The following is an 18,712-nucleotide window of genomic DNA, read 5'->3' on the forward strand; positions in this document are numbered from 1 at the left end:
TGTTAAATTTATTAAAGAATGAACCAATAGATATTCTCTAAAATTACCTGAATTTAAATCTTTTTTCATATTGACTTCCATTGAAAGATAAGATTTTATCTCTGTACTGTAAAGTTGCTGTTTAAGACATGTTGCATGTTTTTCATGTGACGGTAACAATAGTCAAATCAAAGTCTTCAATCGATATTTACACTGAAGTATAGACGTGTGAATGAGGAAATATTACAACTCAAAAATAAAGATGCAATTATTTTTTGACTGACACCTGCTTTTAAATCCAATTCTATGTATCTAAAGAAGAACAATAACATTTGTTGTAAGGATCTTTAAAATCCCTTTGGCATGCACAGGTTATGCAGCAGTATGGGTACAGCGGCTTACGCAGGTGATTTCTTTATGTACTATAATTTTGGGTTTACCCTTTTTATAGGCAGTAATAAAATAAACAAGAGGGTAATTTTTATGCTCATTCTTCTGCCGGATGCACATGCAATGTGAAATCAGGAACACATTACAACTAACATTACAACTAAAACTAACTGACTAAACTAACTTCCTGTACTGAAAACAAGCTGCTATCAGGCATGTCTCTTATGGGATATGGGAGTTTATGATGCCTATGTAAGTCAAGATGACCTAAAGATCACATTCTTTAGTGTGCTCACAAAACTGCAGTGTTAAATCAAAACTAACTGGAATAAACATATACAAAATATAACACACAAACCATGGCTTTCAAATGTGAAAACACTCCTAGTCAACAGGAGGCCAAAAAGCAGAGAAATTGCTACATTCAAAAATGTGATTGGACTGGAGCCATAAACTTAAAGAACTGCACACGTGATCTAAAACAAAACTTTAAATGTTGAGTGTGGCACATCACATACCATAAATCCATATTTAGTCCATATTCAAACATCACGCCATTCATGATCTGAAAGTTCCTGAATCAAGGTAAGCACTCTAGGGTTCACAGGAAGACGGGATGTGCTGGTCTTCTCCACTTTAGTGCCTTTCTCTGGGTTGATTGAGAAGAAACACCTTAAAAATCAGATAACTAAATGAATACTAGTTTCAGTAACAACAAAAAAATAACAACTTTTAACATTTAACCATTAACCTTTAATCAAAAAAGAGACACACCTCTGCAGAAACTCCAGGGTTGATGCCAGCTCTGATGGATAAGCAATGTTGAAGCAATAATAGCTCCCAAACATCATGCACAGGGCAGAAATGAAAGAAGCGATGTTATCTTGTACAATGCTTCGATCCACACTCAGCATGAACCTGCCCGCAGAATAGCAAGTTCGCCCTAAAAACAAACATACAAACATAAAAATTAACTTAACACAGTACTTTACATTTTTTAAAGTCTGTTACCAGTGTTTTCCATTTTAAGGGTGTTAAAATACTTAATGTTAAACAGAATACAATAATAAGATAAAAGTAAGGCCAAAAAAGTGAACTTACCACACACAATGATGGTGGGAGTCAGCTGAACTTGGTCCAACTGTACTTCTCCTGCCAGGCATGTGTCATCCACATAAGAGAACATCGAATCTTCCTTCTCATCGAAGTAGGACAGCAGAAGCAGCACAATCTCTTTGACATCTTCAGAGCAACCACTTAGCTCTCCCCTCATCACTTTACACTTTGTTACAGCCTGGAGGAACTTCTTTTTTCTGTTCACACACACAGTATTTAAGTAGTTCAGGAGCCGTTTCCCCTTCAGATCCACATTTCGTGTGAATGTTTCTTTTAGGCCAATTCCAGTGAGCTCCTTAAAGTGGACAGCCATGCCAAGTTCGTCAAACCAAAATGGCCATTCTTCCAGAAGGAATTTAATATTTTTCCCCTGGTTGACTTGTTTGCGCTGTGTGTAGAAAGTTGCTCTCATTAAAAGCTTGACATCCTGTGAATTTGCATTGGTTTGCTGAGACATCCTCTTCAGTTTTTCATTCTTTTCTTGTTGGCTCTCTGGGGTCTCTCCAAGGGGCAGAAATTTTACGTCCCAGTTAATGCACCCATATGTATCCTGGATTGCTGCTTTCTTTTCTGGAGGGACTTCGTCTGTATCGGACTCATCAGTGCAATGCTTTCGTTTTCTTATTTTTGGGATTGAGGACCGCTTTACATTGTCTACCCTGTATTGCAATTGCTTGACTAGTGAGTGGTACCCTGGCCCAACCACATCTCCCTCAATCACGTCTTGCAGAGATTTGGGATATTTTGCCACCATCTTTTTGGCAACTTCAGTAGAGATCCTTTTACTTATGCAAGAACTCTTTCGCATCATCTCGCACACCACAATTCGGACCATTTCTCGTCTCATTCGTGGACTTGGTCTTTTTCCTCTCTCTAAAGACTGCGTCAGTTCTTCTGGGAACTTTTCCCAAGGTATTACAAAGCTATCCACCCAATCTATATCAGGGCTTTGGCAGCTGCTGGAAGAGGCTGAGGATGAACTTCTGGGTGAGGGTGATGGAAAGAATGCAGAAGGTCCTGGTGAGGCACCAACAGATGGGCTACTTGATTCAGGAGTCTGGCCTGCAAAAAAAAAAAAAAAAAAAAATTGATATTAAACAGAGACCAGTGTGGCCAATCATGCAATTCTGCACTGCAATACTTGACTTACATTTCAGCTTCCAAGCAGCCAGGGCTTTGCGAGCTTGAATTGGCCTTAACGCTGACAGCAAATCGGCTTCCTCAATAAACTGAAAATCATCGAATGTTTCCACCCCAATGGATTGTAAGGTCTCTTCTAGAATATCTTTTGTCACCTCTGAAAGGTCAGGCAAGACCTCAGTTATGGCAGTTCGTAAAAATGTTTGCTCCAAGTCAGTCATATCTGAAACCATATAAGAATAACAACAGTGAAAAAAATGTAGAGTAAAACTTTACCGTACATAGAGATTAGAATAACCTCTACTTTGAGCATACAATAATCAAACAATTTATTACAAAGAGCTGTACTCCTACACTACACAGCCAAATGATTTGCTCACGTATCCAAATCACTAAACCCAGGTTCTAACTACGTCTATGTCTACAAGTGTATAAAAACAAGCACCTAGACATGCAGACAGCTCTGAGGAGCTCAGAAAATGTTGCTCTGAGGAGCTCAGTGAACCCCAGTGTGGCCCAGTAATAGGATGTCAATACAGTATTACAAATAAATTGCTCACTGAGTGCATAATGTGGATGAGGATTTAAACTGTTTCTGTACAAATAAAACCATTGTGAACACATACATATCAATAACAAATGTGTGCAAATTTGGTTTATCCTCCATAGTGGCTAAGAACATGCTTACTTTGACAACACACTGTGTTTCAATGGAATGACTTTGTGCCCGTTAACAACGTATGAGGGCAATGGATAGAAATCTACCAAGTCATTAACGTTAAGACATTGCAGCCCTGCACTCTGTTTTGTAATTGAATACAGATGGTATTCAGAAATAAAGTCAGCTTTATGTATATCCATTACAAAATACACAGCTGTATCATTCTGAATTAACACAATGAGAAGTTCTCCAAGCTCCATGTGCTCATCATTTTTTGACACAAGGAAGTGTCCTTTTTTATATGATGTACCTTTATACTGCACTTCTGTGGAAACACTAGTATTGTGTTCTGAAAAGCCAAATTCTCTAACTGCATGTTTAATTGCATCACTGTACAGGTTGGGGTAGAAAGCACAACTGTCCTTGACTTTCAGAAGCTGACTACATCCTGGACCAGCTAAAAGATATGCCTGAAACATTTGATGTCTTTCAGATAATGTTAGGCAGATGTTTTTAAAGTTTTTCAAATGTCTAGTGCACCTCTTGAAGTAACTGTGTTTACTTTCAAAGCGCATTGTCCACAGCCTGATCAAGGGGCCAAATTTTAAAATCAGTGCCGGATAGTGACGCAAAAAATGGTGTTTCGGTCTTAGTGGACTCTCAGAGAAGAAAAATAGTCTTGATTCCAAATATTCTTGGATTACAATGTCAAGGTAGACCACCTGAGACAAAGAAATCTTCTGTGCACAAATCATATCAACAACATCTTTAAGCTGGAGAATTAACTTCCACACATCATCGTCCGGATTTTGCACTTTGTCACCAATTAATAAAGGCAGCAACCTTAAGAAATTCCAGTTCTGTATAGCTTGTCCTGAAAGCTTGGAGACCCCAGGGTTGACAGAGCATGGCTTTGTAAGAGCATCAGATCCTTTGTACTTGAACTGCTTGATGCGCCGGTTTAACAATGAATATGTAAACCATTTCTTTTTTTTAATGAAATGCTTCAAGTACAGAGCTACATCATAGGATAACACACCTTCAAAGAGGTCATGGCCTAAACAAGGTGGAAGACCAGGCTGGCAAACATGAAACGATTTCAGAGTATTGAAAACAGAGCTTACCTTTATGCCTTTGATGCCTTGACTGGCTCCACCTTCAGTTTGTAGATCACCAACAGCGGAATCATAACTTTCTGGGGTGCGCTGTGGACCACACACATTTGGATCATCACTCTGAAACTCACTTCGTGTGATTTCACAGTATCTGCAAAAGTACTGAGAACAACTAAAGTTTTCAGTAAATCCACCAATGCTGTGTGAACCCAGATTATCACCAGCAATACAATAAAGAGCCCCTTTGACTGTTTCATCACCTACAGTAATTCCATTGTCTTCCAAACACTTTAAATCCTCCAACATCTCTGAGAAAACCTTGGCACCTCCAAATTGTTTTAAGTCATTCTCTCCACACAGTAAGAAAAAGGAACATGTGATTAGTATTGGACCGCACATGAGCAGGTAAATTTGCCAAAGACAGATAGACTGCAACAACTTTGTGTTTTTTCTTAGCAGAGCCAAGGGGGTTGACAATTTCAAAAGCATCTTGGTACAAAATTAGCTTTAAGCATCCTGGATTTTCAATGAAGTACTTGTTGGCCTTAAAGTTTTGTCCATCATTTATGTCAACAAACACATCTGTGTCTGTTTCACAAGACTGCTGAGACAATGAATTTGCCCATAATTCAGATTCTAATAAACTGCTTAAGGTTTGTAACACAGGTACATAGTAAGCAAACCTTTGAGTCATATTTTCATCATTTCCTAATAACACTTTTTTAGGCTCAACATATTTAAACATCTTTTTAAATGTCTGAGCTCTTGAATATGTTGTTCTTAGTGGCCCCTGATGACAGGCAGAGAACAAATCGGACTCCTTTACACAATCACAAATTTTGGCAATTGAATCATCTGAAAGGGACATATCATTTTTTAAAAGTGAATGTAATTTATTCAAAGTGTAATCCTGTCCCAACTCATGTACATTTTGCATTTCTTCAACAATAATCTGTATTGTTGAAGCTGGAAGAAGAAACTGCCCTTGCAATTTAAGGTAGAACAAACATGCATTCCTAAGATAGGTTTCTTTGAAATTCTGAGGGAATTCAATGCTTTCATTTGTTGCTGGATCTGTGCATGTGAGGATGCTTCTATGAGCAATGTCCGCAGAGGACTGAGATACTGATTCCATGTACAGGTCACTTATGCTATCATTTGAACATTTTTGATGTTTCCTGGACATGTGAGCAGTAAAGGATGATTTCACAGTGAAAGATTTTTTACAACCAGTTACTGGACATTGCACAGGTCGCCCTTCCACTATATGTTCTTTTAAGTGGGACACAAGTTCTTTCACTGTGTGAAACTGGTGCTCGCACAAAGAAATTGCACATTTAAAGTCTGTAACAATAGCTCTACAAGTACCAGAGGGTGCAGGCTCATGGTGAACCCGATAGAAATGAGCCTTAAAAGCTGCATAAGTGCAAAATGTCCTTTTGCAGTCAGTACCAGCACATTTGAAAAAACAGTGGGGTTCGTTTCTATGAACTTTACAATGCAGCACATAACCCTTCAAAGTCCCAAGAGATCTGCTACAAAAACTGCAGGTTATCATTTTTTAATCTGCTGATTTTAGCCAGCTAACATTTAGCATCCTCAACAGCACAAAAATGTAAGTTAGTGAAAAGCATTTAGCTTGATACTCACCAAACTAATTAACCCCAGGCAGTCAGCTGCAAAACACACCTTCAACCACAAACACAAGCTTGTATTTTCCTGAAACAAACAGTTATCTAGCTAGTGAATGTAAAGTTTGAACTGAATTATTAAGTTCTAACTTCGAACACTGCTAACTACTTCTACCACTGCTAACAACATATCGAGACACTACTTACAGGCAGATTGAGCGTGCGCACTCAGCCCCCACTCTAAAATGGCTGCTCCCGCCTTAATAACAAACCATACTGCTCCTTGATTGGACCATACAGAGCTTATTTATTGTTAAAAAAAAAATAATAAAAATACTACGATTTTTATCCTGACAGTTTCACTTAAAACATCTCTAGACATATTATAAAACTAATTTATATTTGATTATTATGTTTAGTAATAATTAAATTACTAAATAAAATTATTATTATTATTATTATTATTATTATTATTATTATTATTATTATTATTATTATTATTGTTTATTACTGTTACTGTATATCTGGTTCTTAATAATAAAAAAAATATATATAAACAACTGGTAATATATATATATATATATATATATATATATATATATATATATATATATATATATATATTACCAGTTGTTTAGCAATTAAATTACGAAAAACTTAAGAACTTAGGGTATGAAATCTCCTGTACATTTAGTATTACAAAGATTTTCCTTAGCTATTTATATAGTTAAAATTCCCTTTGTAATTTCTATAATATCGTTTTTTTATTAATTGTCTGTCTTAATATATTCCATATTCACTGCCATCACTTGCACTATGTATAAATAATTGTATTAGATATTATAGTAGCGTAGTACATCTACAGTGTTGGTACTAGCCTGATGTGTTGTTAAATATAGGCACAAAACACATTCTCCTATGTTTTTACTATGCAAATTAACATTTACTGTATTTGTACATGTTTTTACCTGTAAAATATAACATGAATTTGTGAAATATAAAACAGATTTGTTCTGTATATAAACATTTTAAACATTTTAACACTATGATGTTGTATTTTTAACTGTATTGTATTGTTTTTTGTATTACTGGTTCTCTATGTTTGAATTACAGTAAACTGTACATTCAACAAAAAAATATTCTTCTTTCAACATTATTTTACCCTGGAATTTACAGTTTTGTTTGGTTTAGAGTTTTACAAGAGTAAACTGTAAATTACACATAACCATATTGTATTTCTATTTACAGTTTTTTTATGTTGTGAGTTTACAGCACTTTACTGTTAATTTTACAGACATTTTTTACAGTGCATGTGCCTCAGGGAAAATGTTCTTGACATGTAAACATGTAGAGAGTAAGGTGAAGGTTATTTCTGAGGTAGGTTCAGGAGTCTGGTAGCAGTGGGGAAGAAGGAGTTCTTTAGGCTGGTGGTTTTGCATTTCACACTTCTGTACCTCTGACCTAAAGGCAGAAGAGTGAACAGTTCATGCTGGGGGTGGGTAGAGTCTTTGAGGATGGAGGCAGCTCTCCTGAGGAGGACTCTCTGGTGGTAGATGTGCTGCAGAGAGGGAAGTGGAGTCCAGGGGCCTCATGTACTTGCGTGGATTTCCTACTAAAATGTTCCGTAAACTCAGACCTAAAAAAGTTCCGTACGCACAAAAAAATCCGGATTTATCAAACCGTGCTTATGCAGAATTCCAAGTACTTTCTCTTAGTACATCACAATTAACTTAAAATCAAGCGCAAGTGCACGAAAACAACACACCTGCCATGTCTCCTCCCTCAATTAAGCAGAGTATAATGTTAGAATAATAATAATAATTATTAATATTATATACGCGTAGCGTGATAACTAATAATTACCCATGTTTTAAATTGTATTATTCTAAGATGGATAATAAATTCTTTCATTTAAATGCTTTAAATGAGTTGCTTACCAAGAAGCCACACGTCACGCACTCCACCAGTAATCGTAATCGTATCCTCTTTTGCTCTTGGAAATCTAAAACTGTTTATAAGCCAGTCATTATCATGGGCCAAAAAAACATAATGGTCACGGAAAAAGCGCTCTCAATGAATTCAGCCATTAGATTAAACTATTAAGGATATCTTAATAGTTATTTCAATGCATCGCCTCTAAGTGTCACCAAATGACAAAAACACAATACATACGCAAAAAAATGCGTACGCCCAAAACAAAAGTGCCAAGGGGAAACGCACTTTCTCACGTTCAAGACAAATTTAGTACATCTGACCGTGAGCGTGAAATATGGCGTACGCAATGTTTTTGTGCATACGTACCTTTAGTACATGAGGCCCCCTGATGATCTTCTCCACAGTCTTTACTGTCAGAAAGCCACCAGCAGAGGGCCTGAACACTGCACTGGTGGATCTGGGCCAAAAAACTCCCAAGTCCCAGTATCCCCAGCAGTAATTAGTGCAGATAAGGCTCAGCTGTGAACACAGTTTAAAAACCCAACCAAACCTCAGTTCAGCGTCACATCTTTGCAGAGGGGTGACCAGTAACAGTGCGTAAAGAGAAATGATATCTTAAAAGAATCCAAAAAAAAAAGAAAGAGAAAAGATCTCAAAAGAAACAAAGGCTCACAAAAAAGGAAAAAGAGATCTTAAAAGAATCCACAAAGAGAAGAGAGAGAATATATGTGTTCTGTTTTTTAAAGAGCCCTTCCTAAGTTTCCTTAAGTTTGTTTGATTCCACTTCCTTTGTTTGGGCCATGCCATGTGGAAGGTCCTTTGTTTGATTTTCCCGCCATTTTCCTCCACTGCCACATTTAAGTCCCCCTTCCAAAGCCAGTGCACACACACTAACTAGTGCACACCAGTCTGCAGTCCCAAAGGTTGGGAGGTTAAATCCCAGTTCAACCACTCCATTCCAGACACAGTAAACCATCTACATATACACACAGACATATAACTAATATCAAATATATTGATAAATAATAAATAAATAAAACAACTCTGCATTTGAGTCCACCTCACCCACAACACACTTTACCACTCTCTGCAGGGGTGTAAGGTCCGTCTCAGTAGTGTTGTCATACCACACTGTGATACAGTTGGTCAGGAGGCTCTTAATGACAGCTGTAAAAGTTGCATGGTATCTTGTTGGGGTGTGACGAGACACTAATATCACGAGACGAGATTTAAAAATAAAATTTTAAAGAAACGTCATTGATTCTATTAGAAATAAAAATAAAAAATATAAATAAAACTTTTCGAGGTCTTATATAGTGCAAATAATAAGTGCAAACCACACCCAGTCATATTAAGCCTAGGGTTTGTGTTTTTTTCCTCCTAAATCTCTTGTAATTTAACTATGCATAACCATAACCAGTCATATTAAGACTTTGCTTGAAGTGCAAACAGAGACAGAACCTTCCTCACCCTTTCCACTTTAAGCTCCTGGATGAACAGTGGCCGATGGGGTCTCCTCTCCTTCCTCATGTCTACTATCAGCTCTTTTGTCTTGTCTGTGTTGAGGGTGAGGTTGTTGTATACACACCGAGACACCAACGTAAGCCTTCAGGAGTGATCAGTGCAGGTAGGAAGGAGCTGTTCTGTCAGCATCTTGTAGGCGATTGTAAGAGCTTTGAATTTGATACAAGCAGCAACTGGTAGCCAGTGGAGCTCAATGAGCAGTGGGTGACATGTGCCCGTTGGTTTTGGCTGGTTGAAGATCAGACGTGCTGCTGCATTCTGGATCATCTGAAGTGGTTTTACTACATGGGCCAGGAAGCCAGTTAGTATGGCTTTGCAGTAGTGGAGATGTGAGATGACCACTGGCAGGATTGAGCAACTGAAGCCACATGGTGTGTGAAGGAGAGCTGGTCATCCCCAGGTTCCTAGCAAATTTTGTCGGTGAAAGAGAGAGAGAGAGTCGATGGTTATGGCGAAGTTGGGTTGGATAGATGTTTTTGCTGGTGTAACCAGAAGTTCAGTCTTGAAAAAGTGTAGCTGGAGGTGATGCTGCTTCATCCATGAGGATATGTTTGAGAGACGCTGTGATATCCGTGCAGAGATTGAGTGATCTTCAGGTGAGAATGACAGAGCTGGGTGTCAAAAGCAAAGCAATAGTAGGAAAAGCCGTGTGAATGGATAACCTGACCTGTGAGGTGCCAGTGTGTGTAGACTCTGTAGAGCAATGTTAATGATTCCTTGTGTGTTTTATTAGTTAATGATTAACCAAAATAAATACAAACTCTTATGCATGGTTCATACTATATGATTTTAGCCCAGTGTTTCATTTGCTCAGTGTTTTAACTTTCTGACCAGCAAGATCAGCAATCTAGCCTAAACAGATAATGACAACACAGCTAAATGCTCATACTAGCAGTGAGAGTGGCAGCATCAGAGTGCATTTTTATACTTTTAATTCAAATACTGAGACCTATATAATTATATTGCCTTCTAATTGAGACTGTGTGAGCAGCAAGGCCTTAAGTTAGCATTTCTTGTGTTTTGGACAGAGGGATTTGTATCTTCTGCATGGCACCACTAGTTCTCATGTGTGTTTGGTCCTTGAGTATTCTCATTAGAAAATGTGTATTTTTCCTTAATGAAAATTAATGTAATTTGTGATCTACGGTCGCCAATCGTTCATGCTGTGGATTTAAAACTATAACTTAAACTCACAATTTCAGCACAACCGGTCGTGTAGAACAGAAAAAAACTACCTGAAGTTGTGTAGTGTGTATTAAGCATTGACAAAACTGTTAATTAATAATTAATTGAGACATTATTAACCATTTAGTTATGTTGTATTGTATTATGGTTGTATGTAATGTTATTTAATGCACCCTTACTGTAAAGTGTTACCAAGTGCTACCACTTGTGTGCGCTCTGTGTTTAAAGATCTACATTTCTCTCCTGATCTTCATTCCTCTGTTCTTATTACTAATGTAGGAGGAGTCTTTACATGCTTGAAAAGTAGCTCCCAGATCTCTCCTCATTATCTGAACACTGGAGTCACCATGATGTTCCTGTGCTCTCTGACTGTGTTTATCATCATACTTGGTAAGTGGAATTAACTAGATCTTTATCTGTGTGAAATATATTACTGTGTTTTAGAATCCAGCTTTTCTGTGTTGGTTTTGTGGTGATGTGTCTGAGTGTATCAGTGATGAATTAGGTGGAGTGAAGTTCATCTTTTCTACAATGCTGATGTAAATGAATTCTTATTGTTTTTTATTATTTCTTCATAGGAAACTGTTCTGCACAGTCAATAAAACCAGTGAATGAAACACAGATTCACGCTCTTAAAGATGAGACTGTTACTATCTCCTATGATTACAAGGGAGCGGACTATCTGTTCTGGTATCGTCAGTATCCTGGATCCAGACCAGAGTATTTGATGATGATATATCCCTCCACAGGATCTGTAGACCGACCAGACCCTCCTTTCCTACAATTTAATTCTACAGTGGATTCGACTAAAACTAGAGTGAATCTGATCATCTCCTCTACTGCAGTATCAGACTCTGCTCTCTACTACTGTGCTCTGAGGCCCACAGTGACAGAAACCCACCAAACACTGTACTAAAACTTATGACTCTTGCTTTTCTCAAGAGGGGGAGCTGTTTATCCACTTTTTAAACTTTTTAACCCTTCCTGTCTTTATTAATCATCTCAGCATGCATTTGAAAATCAATGAATACTTTGTTATTCTTGGTCTATTAATTTATCATATGAAAACACTTTAATATGCAGCACTACTAATTTGTTTTGTTTAGTGGATTTCTAATAAAACTGAGGTGAAAAGTAATAAACAGTGTCACAGTTATAATCTTACCACAGCAGAAGATCAGTAATTATGCTGTGTGTGTTTTTTTTTTGTGCTATACTCTGAGCTCAGCTTTCACCAGTGGTATCCTTCAGTAGTGTGAACCTCCTTCCCTGGGTCATTAGCATTAACAGGGAAAACCGTAATAAATTGTCTGGTGTCTGATCAGATTGATCAGATCTCAGCTAACATTAAGTTAGATTTTTGGTTTTATACAAAAAAAATTGTTATTCCACCACATTGGAGGGTTTTTCAGCATGAACCACAACAGTATCTCAGTAGGATTCTGGTCAGGACTTTGACTAGACCACTCCAAAGTCTTCACTTTGTTTTCTTTATGCATTCAGAGGTGGACTTGCTGGTGTGCTTTGGATCATGGTCCTGCTGCAAAACCCAAGTTCGATTCAGCTTGAGGTCCCAAATAGATGGTCGGAAATTCTACTTTAGGATTTTTTGATAGACCGTGGAATTCATGGTTCGGTTTATCAGAGCAAGTGTGGGGCAGCAAACACTTTAACACAGGGCCATGTGGGTTTGGATTTTTTTCGCTTTTAATAATGAAAACCTTCATTTAAAATCAGCATTTTGTGTTCATTTGTGTTGTCTTTGACTAATATTTAAATTTGTTTGATGATCTCATGCAGAACACAGAGCAGCTCAAACATAAAGACATAAAGACAGCCCTCTGTGTTGTTGGATTTCTAATCACCGGCTCCACCCCTCTCAGCTGAATTAAATCTCGCTAGCTTTTTAAACAGTTAATTCAGTCTATAAACATGGATTATTGTTTGTCACCCATGAAAAAAGACTGACTGTAGGCTACATTGTTGGTTCCTTCTTATAGAGAATGCATGTTCCAAAATGAACTGGTAGGCCAAGAAAGACCCCCCACTGCTGATGTAGCGTGTAGTGTGTTTGACAAAGACTGTTCACAGAAACATCAGAGCAGGAGTTTCCTGTTATAGTTTTTCTCATAACTGCTCTCACTTCAGAGAGATTCACACTAACACACAGATCAGCATTAGAGCACTGAGAGCTTAAACACACTACTGATTCCATCTGATCATATTCACAATGAAGAACATCCTCCTCATCATCATCATTACCATATCAGGTATTCACTTTCAATATATGATTTAACAATATTTAATAAAATTCTTATATTTTTACAAATAATTTGATTCTGTTTCCTCCAGGTGTGTTCACTGCTGATCAAATTGGACCAGATAACCAAGAGACTGATGTTTCTAGAACAGAGGGAGAATCTGTTACACTGAAATGCTCTTATGACTCCAGCAGTGAATATGTGTATCTCTACTGGTACAGACAGTATCCTAACAGAGCTCTACAGTATTTACTGTATAGAGGAGCTCGATCGTGGAGTGGTGAAAGTGACACTGCAGACAGTAGATTTGAGTCGACTGCATCCAGATCATCCACTGATCTCACTGTTACAGTAAGTCTGGCAGATACAGCTCTCTACTACTGTGCTCTTAGAGTATACGAACAGTGATGCAAAGTCTCTGAGAAGCTTTACAAAAACTCACACACCTTCTGTTTACTTTGAACACAAGCAGATCAAAGTAATATCAAACCACACTGCTTATCTCTTATTACACTCTCTCAGACATTACTGGATGTGGTTATGCAGGTGCTAATAATAAAAAAAAGCAAATGCGGATGTAGCAGTAAATGGTACTGGGTACACCCTTTTTGTCCTCCTTTGCCCCCCTGCTGCATCAGAGGAATGGGATAACTAAATATACTAATTTAAGTAAAGTCAAATATAGAACACTGTAGAATTAAAGTCTCCTGCTTGGATTTCTTATTGAACTCTTATTGTCCTGAAGGAAACGGGAAAGCTGAGGTGCACGTTGAATTCTGCCGTGATTTGGGCAGCTGTGGTTTTGTTATTTTGTGTTTTTATGTTGTATACAATTCAGGTTAGAATCTGAACAACCCTTTTAGACAGCTTCCCCTTGCATCCACAGTTAATCCTGTTGGATGTGGTTCGTCCTTCTTGGTGGTATGCTGACATTACCCTGGATACAGTGGCGCTTGATACATCACTAAGACTTGCTGTCTTGGTCACAGATGCAACAACAAGACGTGCACCAACAATTGTTTCCTTTTTTGAACTCTGGTATGTCACCCATAATGTTGTGTGCATTGCAATATTTTGAGCAAAACTGTGCTCTTACCCTGCTAATTAAACCTTCACACTCTTACTGGTGCAATGTGCAATTAATGAAGATTGGCCACCAGGCTGCTCCAATTTAGCCATGAAACCTCCCACACTAAAATAATACAGGTGTTGCAGTTTCATTGTCCAACCTCTGTATGTACACTGAGGAAAATAAGTATTTTAACACCCTGTGACTTTGCACGTTCTTCCACTTAGAAATCTTGGAGGCTTCAGAAAAGTTCATTTTAGGTGCATGTCCACTGTGAGAGACATCATTTAAAAAAAAATCTGGAAATCACAATGTATGATTTTTTTAATAATTCATTTGTTTGTTACTGCTGCAAATAAGTATTTGAACACCTGCCAATCAGCAAAAATTCTGGCCCTCAAAGACCTGTTAGTCCACCTCTAAAAAGTCCACCTCCACTCCACATCCACCTCCTTATTATTCTAAATTAAAAGCACCTGTTTGTGGTTGTGAGCTGCGTACAGACACCTGTCCACCCCACACGATACGTAAAAGACTCCAACTACTAACATGGATAAAACCAAAGAGCTGTCCAAAGACACCAGAGACAAAATTGTAGACTTCCACAAGACTGGAAATGGCTACAGGGAAGTTGCCAAGCAGCTTGGTGTAAAAAGATCAATTGTTGGAGCAATTCTTAGAAAATGGAAGAAGCTTAACATGACTGTCGATCTCCCTCGGGCTGGGGCTCCATGCAAGGGGGGGGGAGGGGGGGGGGGGGTCAGTGGAAATGGAAACCAGTACAACGAAGGCGCGTGCGTCACTAAACTGAAGTCTTACAAATTTCTTGCTTTCTTAATGTAATATTTACCGCACGTAAAAGCTAAATTCATTACATATATACTCCCCCAAACTATTGTTTTTACCCCTTTACCCCTTTAGGGTAATTCACACCCTGCTTAATTCCACTCGGCATGTTTGGAGGACTGGGAATGATGAGTACCATCCCAAAAACACCATCCCTACTGTGAAGCATGGGAGTGGAAGCATCATGCTTTGGGGGTGCTTTTCCTGCACATGGGACAAGACAACTGCACTGTATTAAGGATGACTGAGTCCATGTATTATGAGATTTTTGGAAACAAACTCCTTCTGCTCCCACTGCTAATGAAAACCCAAAAGTCAGTATCTCAGAAAACTAGAATATTAAATATTACCAGTTGGTACTTTTGACAGAGTGCAAGTCCTGCTTAAAAATGAAATCTGCATCTCCATTAAAGTTGTCAATAGAGGGAAGCATGAAGTGCTGTAAAATCTCCTGGTAGACAATACACTGACTTTGGACTGTGTGCCTCTCCTCTCTTTCTCCACACTCTGGTCCATTGACCTCCAAATGAAATTTACTGATGGTCAGTGATGGTTTGAAGATTCTTGCTGGTTGGTATGTGGTCAAATATTGATTTAATGTAAAAATATGTATTCATTTATTATTTACTATTATACAAGGAATTTTTAGGATTTTTTTTAAAGATTCTGTCTCTTATAAAAATTACAGACCTCTTCATGCTTTGTAGGTGTGAAAGATGGCGAAATCGGCAGGGACTCAAATACCTTCCCTATTGTATATTATATATACATTTAATAAAAATGTTTGTAGAGCTTTCTGTGTATTTTGTGTTAAAACTTTTTTTTTATTTTGGGGAATACAGTGTTCAGTGATCATTACAAAAAAACTATTAATAGTGTGGTTTAGCTGTTTGGATGACCTGACATTCTTTCAATACTTGGAGCAGTCACATTCTGTTCAATGAATTGACACCTGTTTTAAATAGTCAGACACAACCTTAGCAAAAACAGTACTGAATCTGCACAAAAAGTCTACTGGATAAAAAAAAAAGATTATTAAAATAAAGAATAATAATACAAAAAAGAATACCAAAAGCACAAAATAAAACATACCACTGCTGCAGGAAATTCCACTTTTTCTTAAATCCAGCAGAGATCCAGTCTCTCTGACATACCTGACCATTCCACTACACTAAATTATATTAACACAGCAAGAGAACAGAATAATTTTCTTCACAGTGAAATGGAAACTCTGCTTCTCTACATTATAACTAATGTAGGAGGAGTCTTTACATGCTTGAAAAGTAGCTCCCAGATCTCTCCTCATTATCTGAACACTGGAGTCACCATGATGTTCCTGTGCTCTCTGACTGTGTTTATCATCATACTTGGTAAGTGGAATTAACTAGATCTTTATCTGTGTGAAATATATTACTGTGTTTTAGAATCCAGCTTTTCTGTGTTGGTTTTGTGGTGATGTGTCTGAGTGTATCAGTGATGAATTAGGTGGAGTGAAGTTCATCTTTTCTACAATGCTGATGTAAATTTCTTCTTATTGTTTTTTTTTTCCACAGAAAACTGTTCTGCACAGTCAATAAAACCAGTGAACAAAACACAGCTTCACGCTCTTAAAGATGAGACAGTAATTATCTCCTACGAGTTTAAGGAAAAAGAATATCTGCAGTGGTATCGTCAGTATCCTGGATCCAGACCAGAGTATTTACTGATGATATTTCCAAAAGAAGGAGCTGAAAGCCAAACATCACCTTCATTTCCACGACTGAAAGCTACAGTAGATTTAGCTAAAGACATTGTGAGTCTGGAGATCTCCTCTACTGCAGTATCAGACTCTGCTCTCTACTACTGCGCTCTGAGGCCCACAGTGACAGAAACCCACCAAACCCTGTACTAAAAGTGTTTGAAGTTGAGTCTTGCTTTTCCCAGGAGGTGGTGCTGTTTACCTTTTTAAAATTCCTTCTTTCCTCATGCTGTTCATACACTACACAACAATGAAAAAACTCTGAAAAGACTTTTAACAGACTAAAGTCTGACACCCTCTCACATCTAAAGACTCGTCACAGACTCTCAGATTCTTTATGAGATTGTTTCCCATCATGCTTCTGGTGGCGTTTACATACAATATATATTCCATATTTTAGTGTGTAAATCAATACTGTGATTTATCAGAGACTCACAACTTTTGTCCCCATTAACAGTTTATTTTCTGCCACACTGTAAGTTCTTGATATTTTTAAATAAAATAATTTTGTGTTCAACTTGTCCAATAAGCTTCTTTTAGACTTTTTTTTTTTACTTTTTGCTTCAACCTTGTATAGCAAAGAATTACAATTCCACTGCTATACATTTGCCTTTGTTTTAGATATAATTAATGCAATAAAAAGAACATTATTCTTGCAAAATGTGTTTATTAAACTTTTGTATCAAAAACAACACTGCACTATAAGACAAAGTAGTGTAAAAAAAATATATATAATGTCTTTAAAGATCTACATGTGTTTAAAATACTGTACATATTTAAGTAAGAACCATTAAGGGCACATTAACTGCAAAATGTGTTCCTTTTTAAATCATTTGTAAACAGTCACGTAAAATATTCTTCCCTTGTGGCTTCCTATAGCTCTCCTATTGGTTGTTGACATTGTTCAAATGGGCTAATTAGTCCATTCAGCTCAGGCAGGCATCCTGAGCAGGGACGTGTCCCCTTGACTTGCCCCGTGACTAAATATATTATTTTGGGGCTTAAGGAAATCTTGAAATCGTCTGTAGAAATACCATAGATGAAGCATCACAGAAACAAACACCCCTCCTGTTTGCTTTTTTCCACATTTCTATTTTAACATGGTGAAAAATACATCAAATTAGTTTGCACATATATTGATCATAGAATATGGTAACTACTAACAAACAGAAAATCATATACACAGACAAACCGGGAGTCTCCCGCATTTCGGTAGTGGCTCCCTGATGCCCGCGAGTCACATATAATCTCCCGGAATTCAGAACGAGTGCCCCAAACGCGCACACAGGCCACAGACTTTTTTTCTCTAATCTCGTGTGGGAAGGAGAGAGAGAAAACAGAGAGGGTTCTGATTGGCCTGTTTTCTGCAAAGAGTCTGTGAGACAGCCAATCAGTTTTTAATGTGGGCGGGCAGTGTTTTTCCCCCTCCCGGACGGGATTGTGAGAGAAAGCAGATGATGGTGGAGGCAATATTAATAATTATTGTAATATGATATGAAATGTTTTTGATGTTGTGCAATTTTTTGTGATATTGTAACTCTCAATTTTTTTTCCCCCAAAAAAAGGCCTTCCAAAAAGAAAAAAGATAAAACTCACTTCACCTCTGAATACTCTAAATTTAATTAAAAAAAAGTAAAATTAATATAAAAGTAAAGTTTCGATATCCTTTGGTGTGTGTGCAATTTTTTTTTTTTTGGGGGGGGGGGGGGTGAAAGGGTAACATAATCAGCAAAAACATAATGGAGGTCACAAAGCAGCTTTACAAAAATGTGATTGCAGGACAGAGAATCAGACAAAGCATTGGGCATACAATGCAAAACCCCCAGTGAGCGATGGAGGCAATAATAAAAATAATACTAATAAGTTCAATTTATATAGTGCCTTTCACAAACCCAGAGTCGCTTTACACTGAGAAAAAAAATCCTAACACATAAATATAGAGGAATAGTGAAAGCTGAAGAGGACGTTTTTAGTTCGGCTTTAAAGGAGAATAGGGTACAGCAATCATTAAAGGCTGGGGGGAGAGAGAGTTCCAGAGTTTGGGTGCAGTGGCACTAAATGATCTGTCGCCCACTGTACAGAGTCTGATACGAGGGACTGCGAGGAGACCAGTGCTAGATGA

The 18,712-nt window shown here is 37.7% G+C and overlaps 3 protein-coding genes across 9 annotated transcripts in view; 1 reads left to right on the forward strand and 2 right to left on the reverse strand.

The window, feature by feature from the left end:
- Positions 1–18,712, reverse strand: part of LOC111190415 (zinc finger protein OZF-like) — a 589,012-nt gene that overhangs the window by 488,537 nt on the left and 81,763 nt on the right. The window lies entirely within an intron of this gene.
- Positions 1–18,712, forward strand: part of LOC111190412 (zinc finger protein 345) — a 406,705-nt gene that overhangs the window by 315,276 nt on the left and 72,717 nt on the right. The window lies entirely within an intron of this gene.
- On the reverse strand, positions 71–6,259 carry LOC125780506 (uncharacterized). 5 transcript variants are annotated; one of them, XM_049482351.1, is made up of 6 exons: positions 6,052–6,259; positions 4,411–4,491; positions 2,636–2,848; positions 1,471–2,547; positions 1,144–1,206; positions 71–1,018 (listed from the first exon to the last, which is right to left on the reverse strand). In XM_049482351.1, exons 3-6 carry the CDS (start codon positions 2,844–2,846, stop codon positions 912–914), a joined length of 1,458 nt encoding a protein of 485 aa, XP_049338308.1. In that variant the 5' UTR covers positions 2,847–2,848; positions 4,411–4,491; positions 6,052–6,259; the 3' UTR covers positions 71–911. The 5 variants fall into 5 exon arrangements, with proteins under 5 accessions (XP_049338308.1, XP_049338307.1, XP_049338310.1 ...); XM_049482350.1 differs by having other exon boundaries at positions 1,144–1,312; positions 6,052–6,257; XM_049482353.1 differs by having other exon boundaries at positions 71–1,041; positions 6,052–6,256.

The sequence above is a fragment of the Astyanax mexicanus genome, chromosome 8 (assembly GCF_023375975.1).
Source record: "Astyanax mexicanus isolate ESR-SI-001 chromosome 8, AstMex3_surface, whole genome shotgun sequence".
Classification (NCBI taxonomy): Eukaryota; Metazoa; Chordata; class Actinopteri; order Characiformes; family Acestrorhamphidae; genus Astyanax; species Astyanax mexicanus.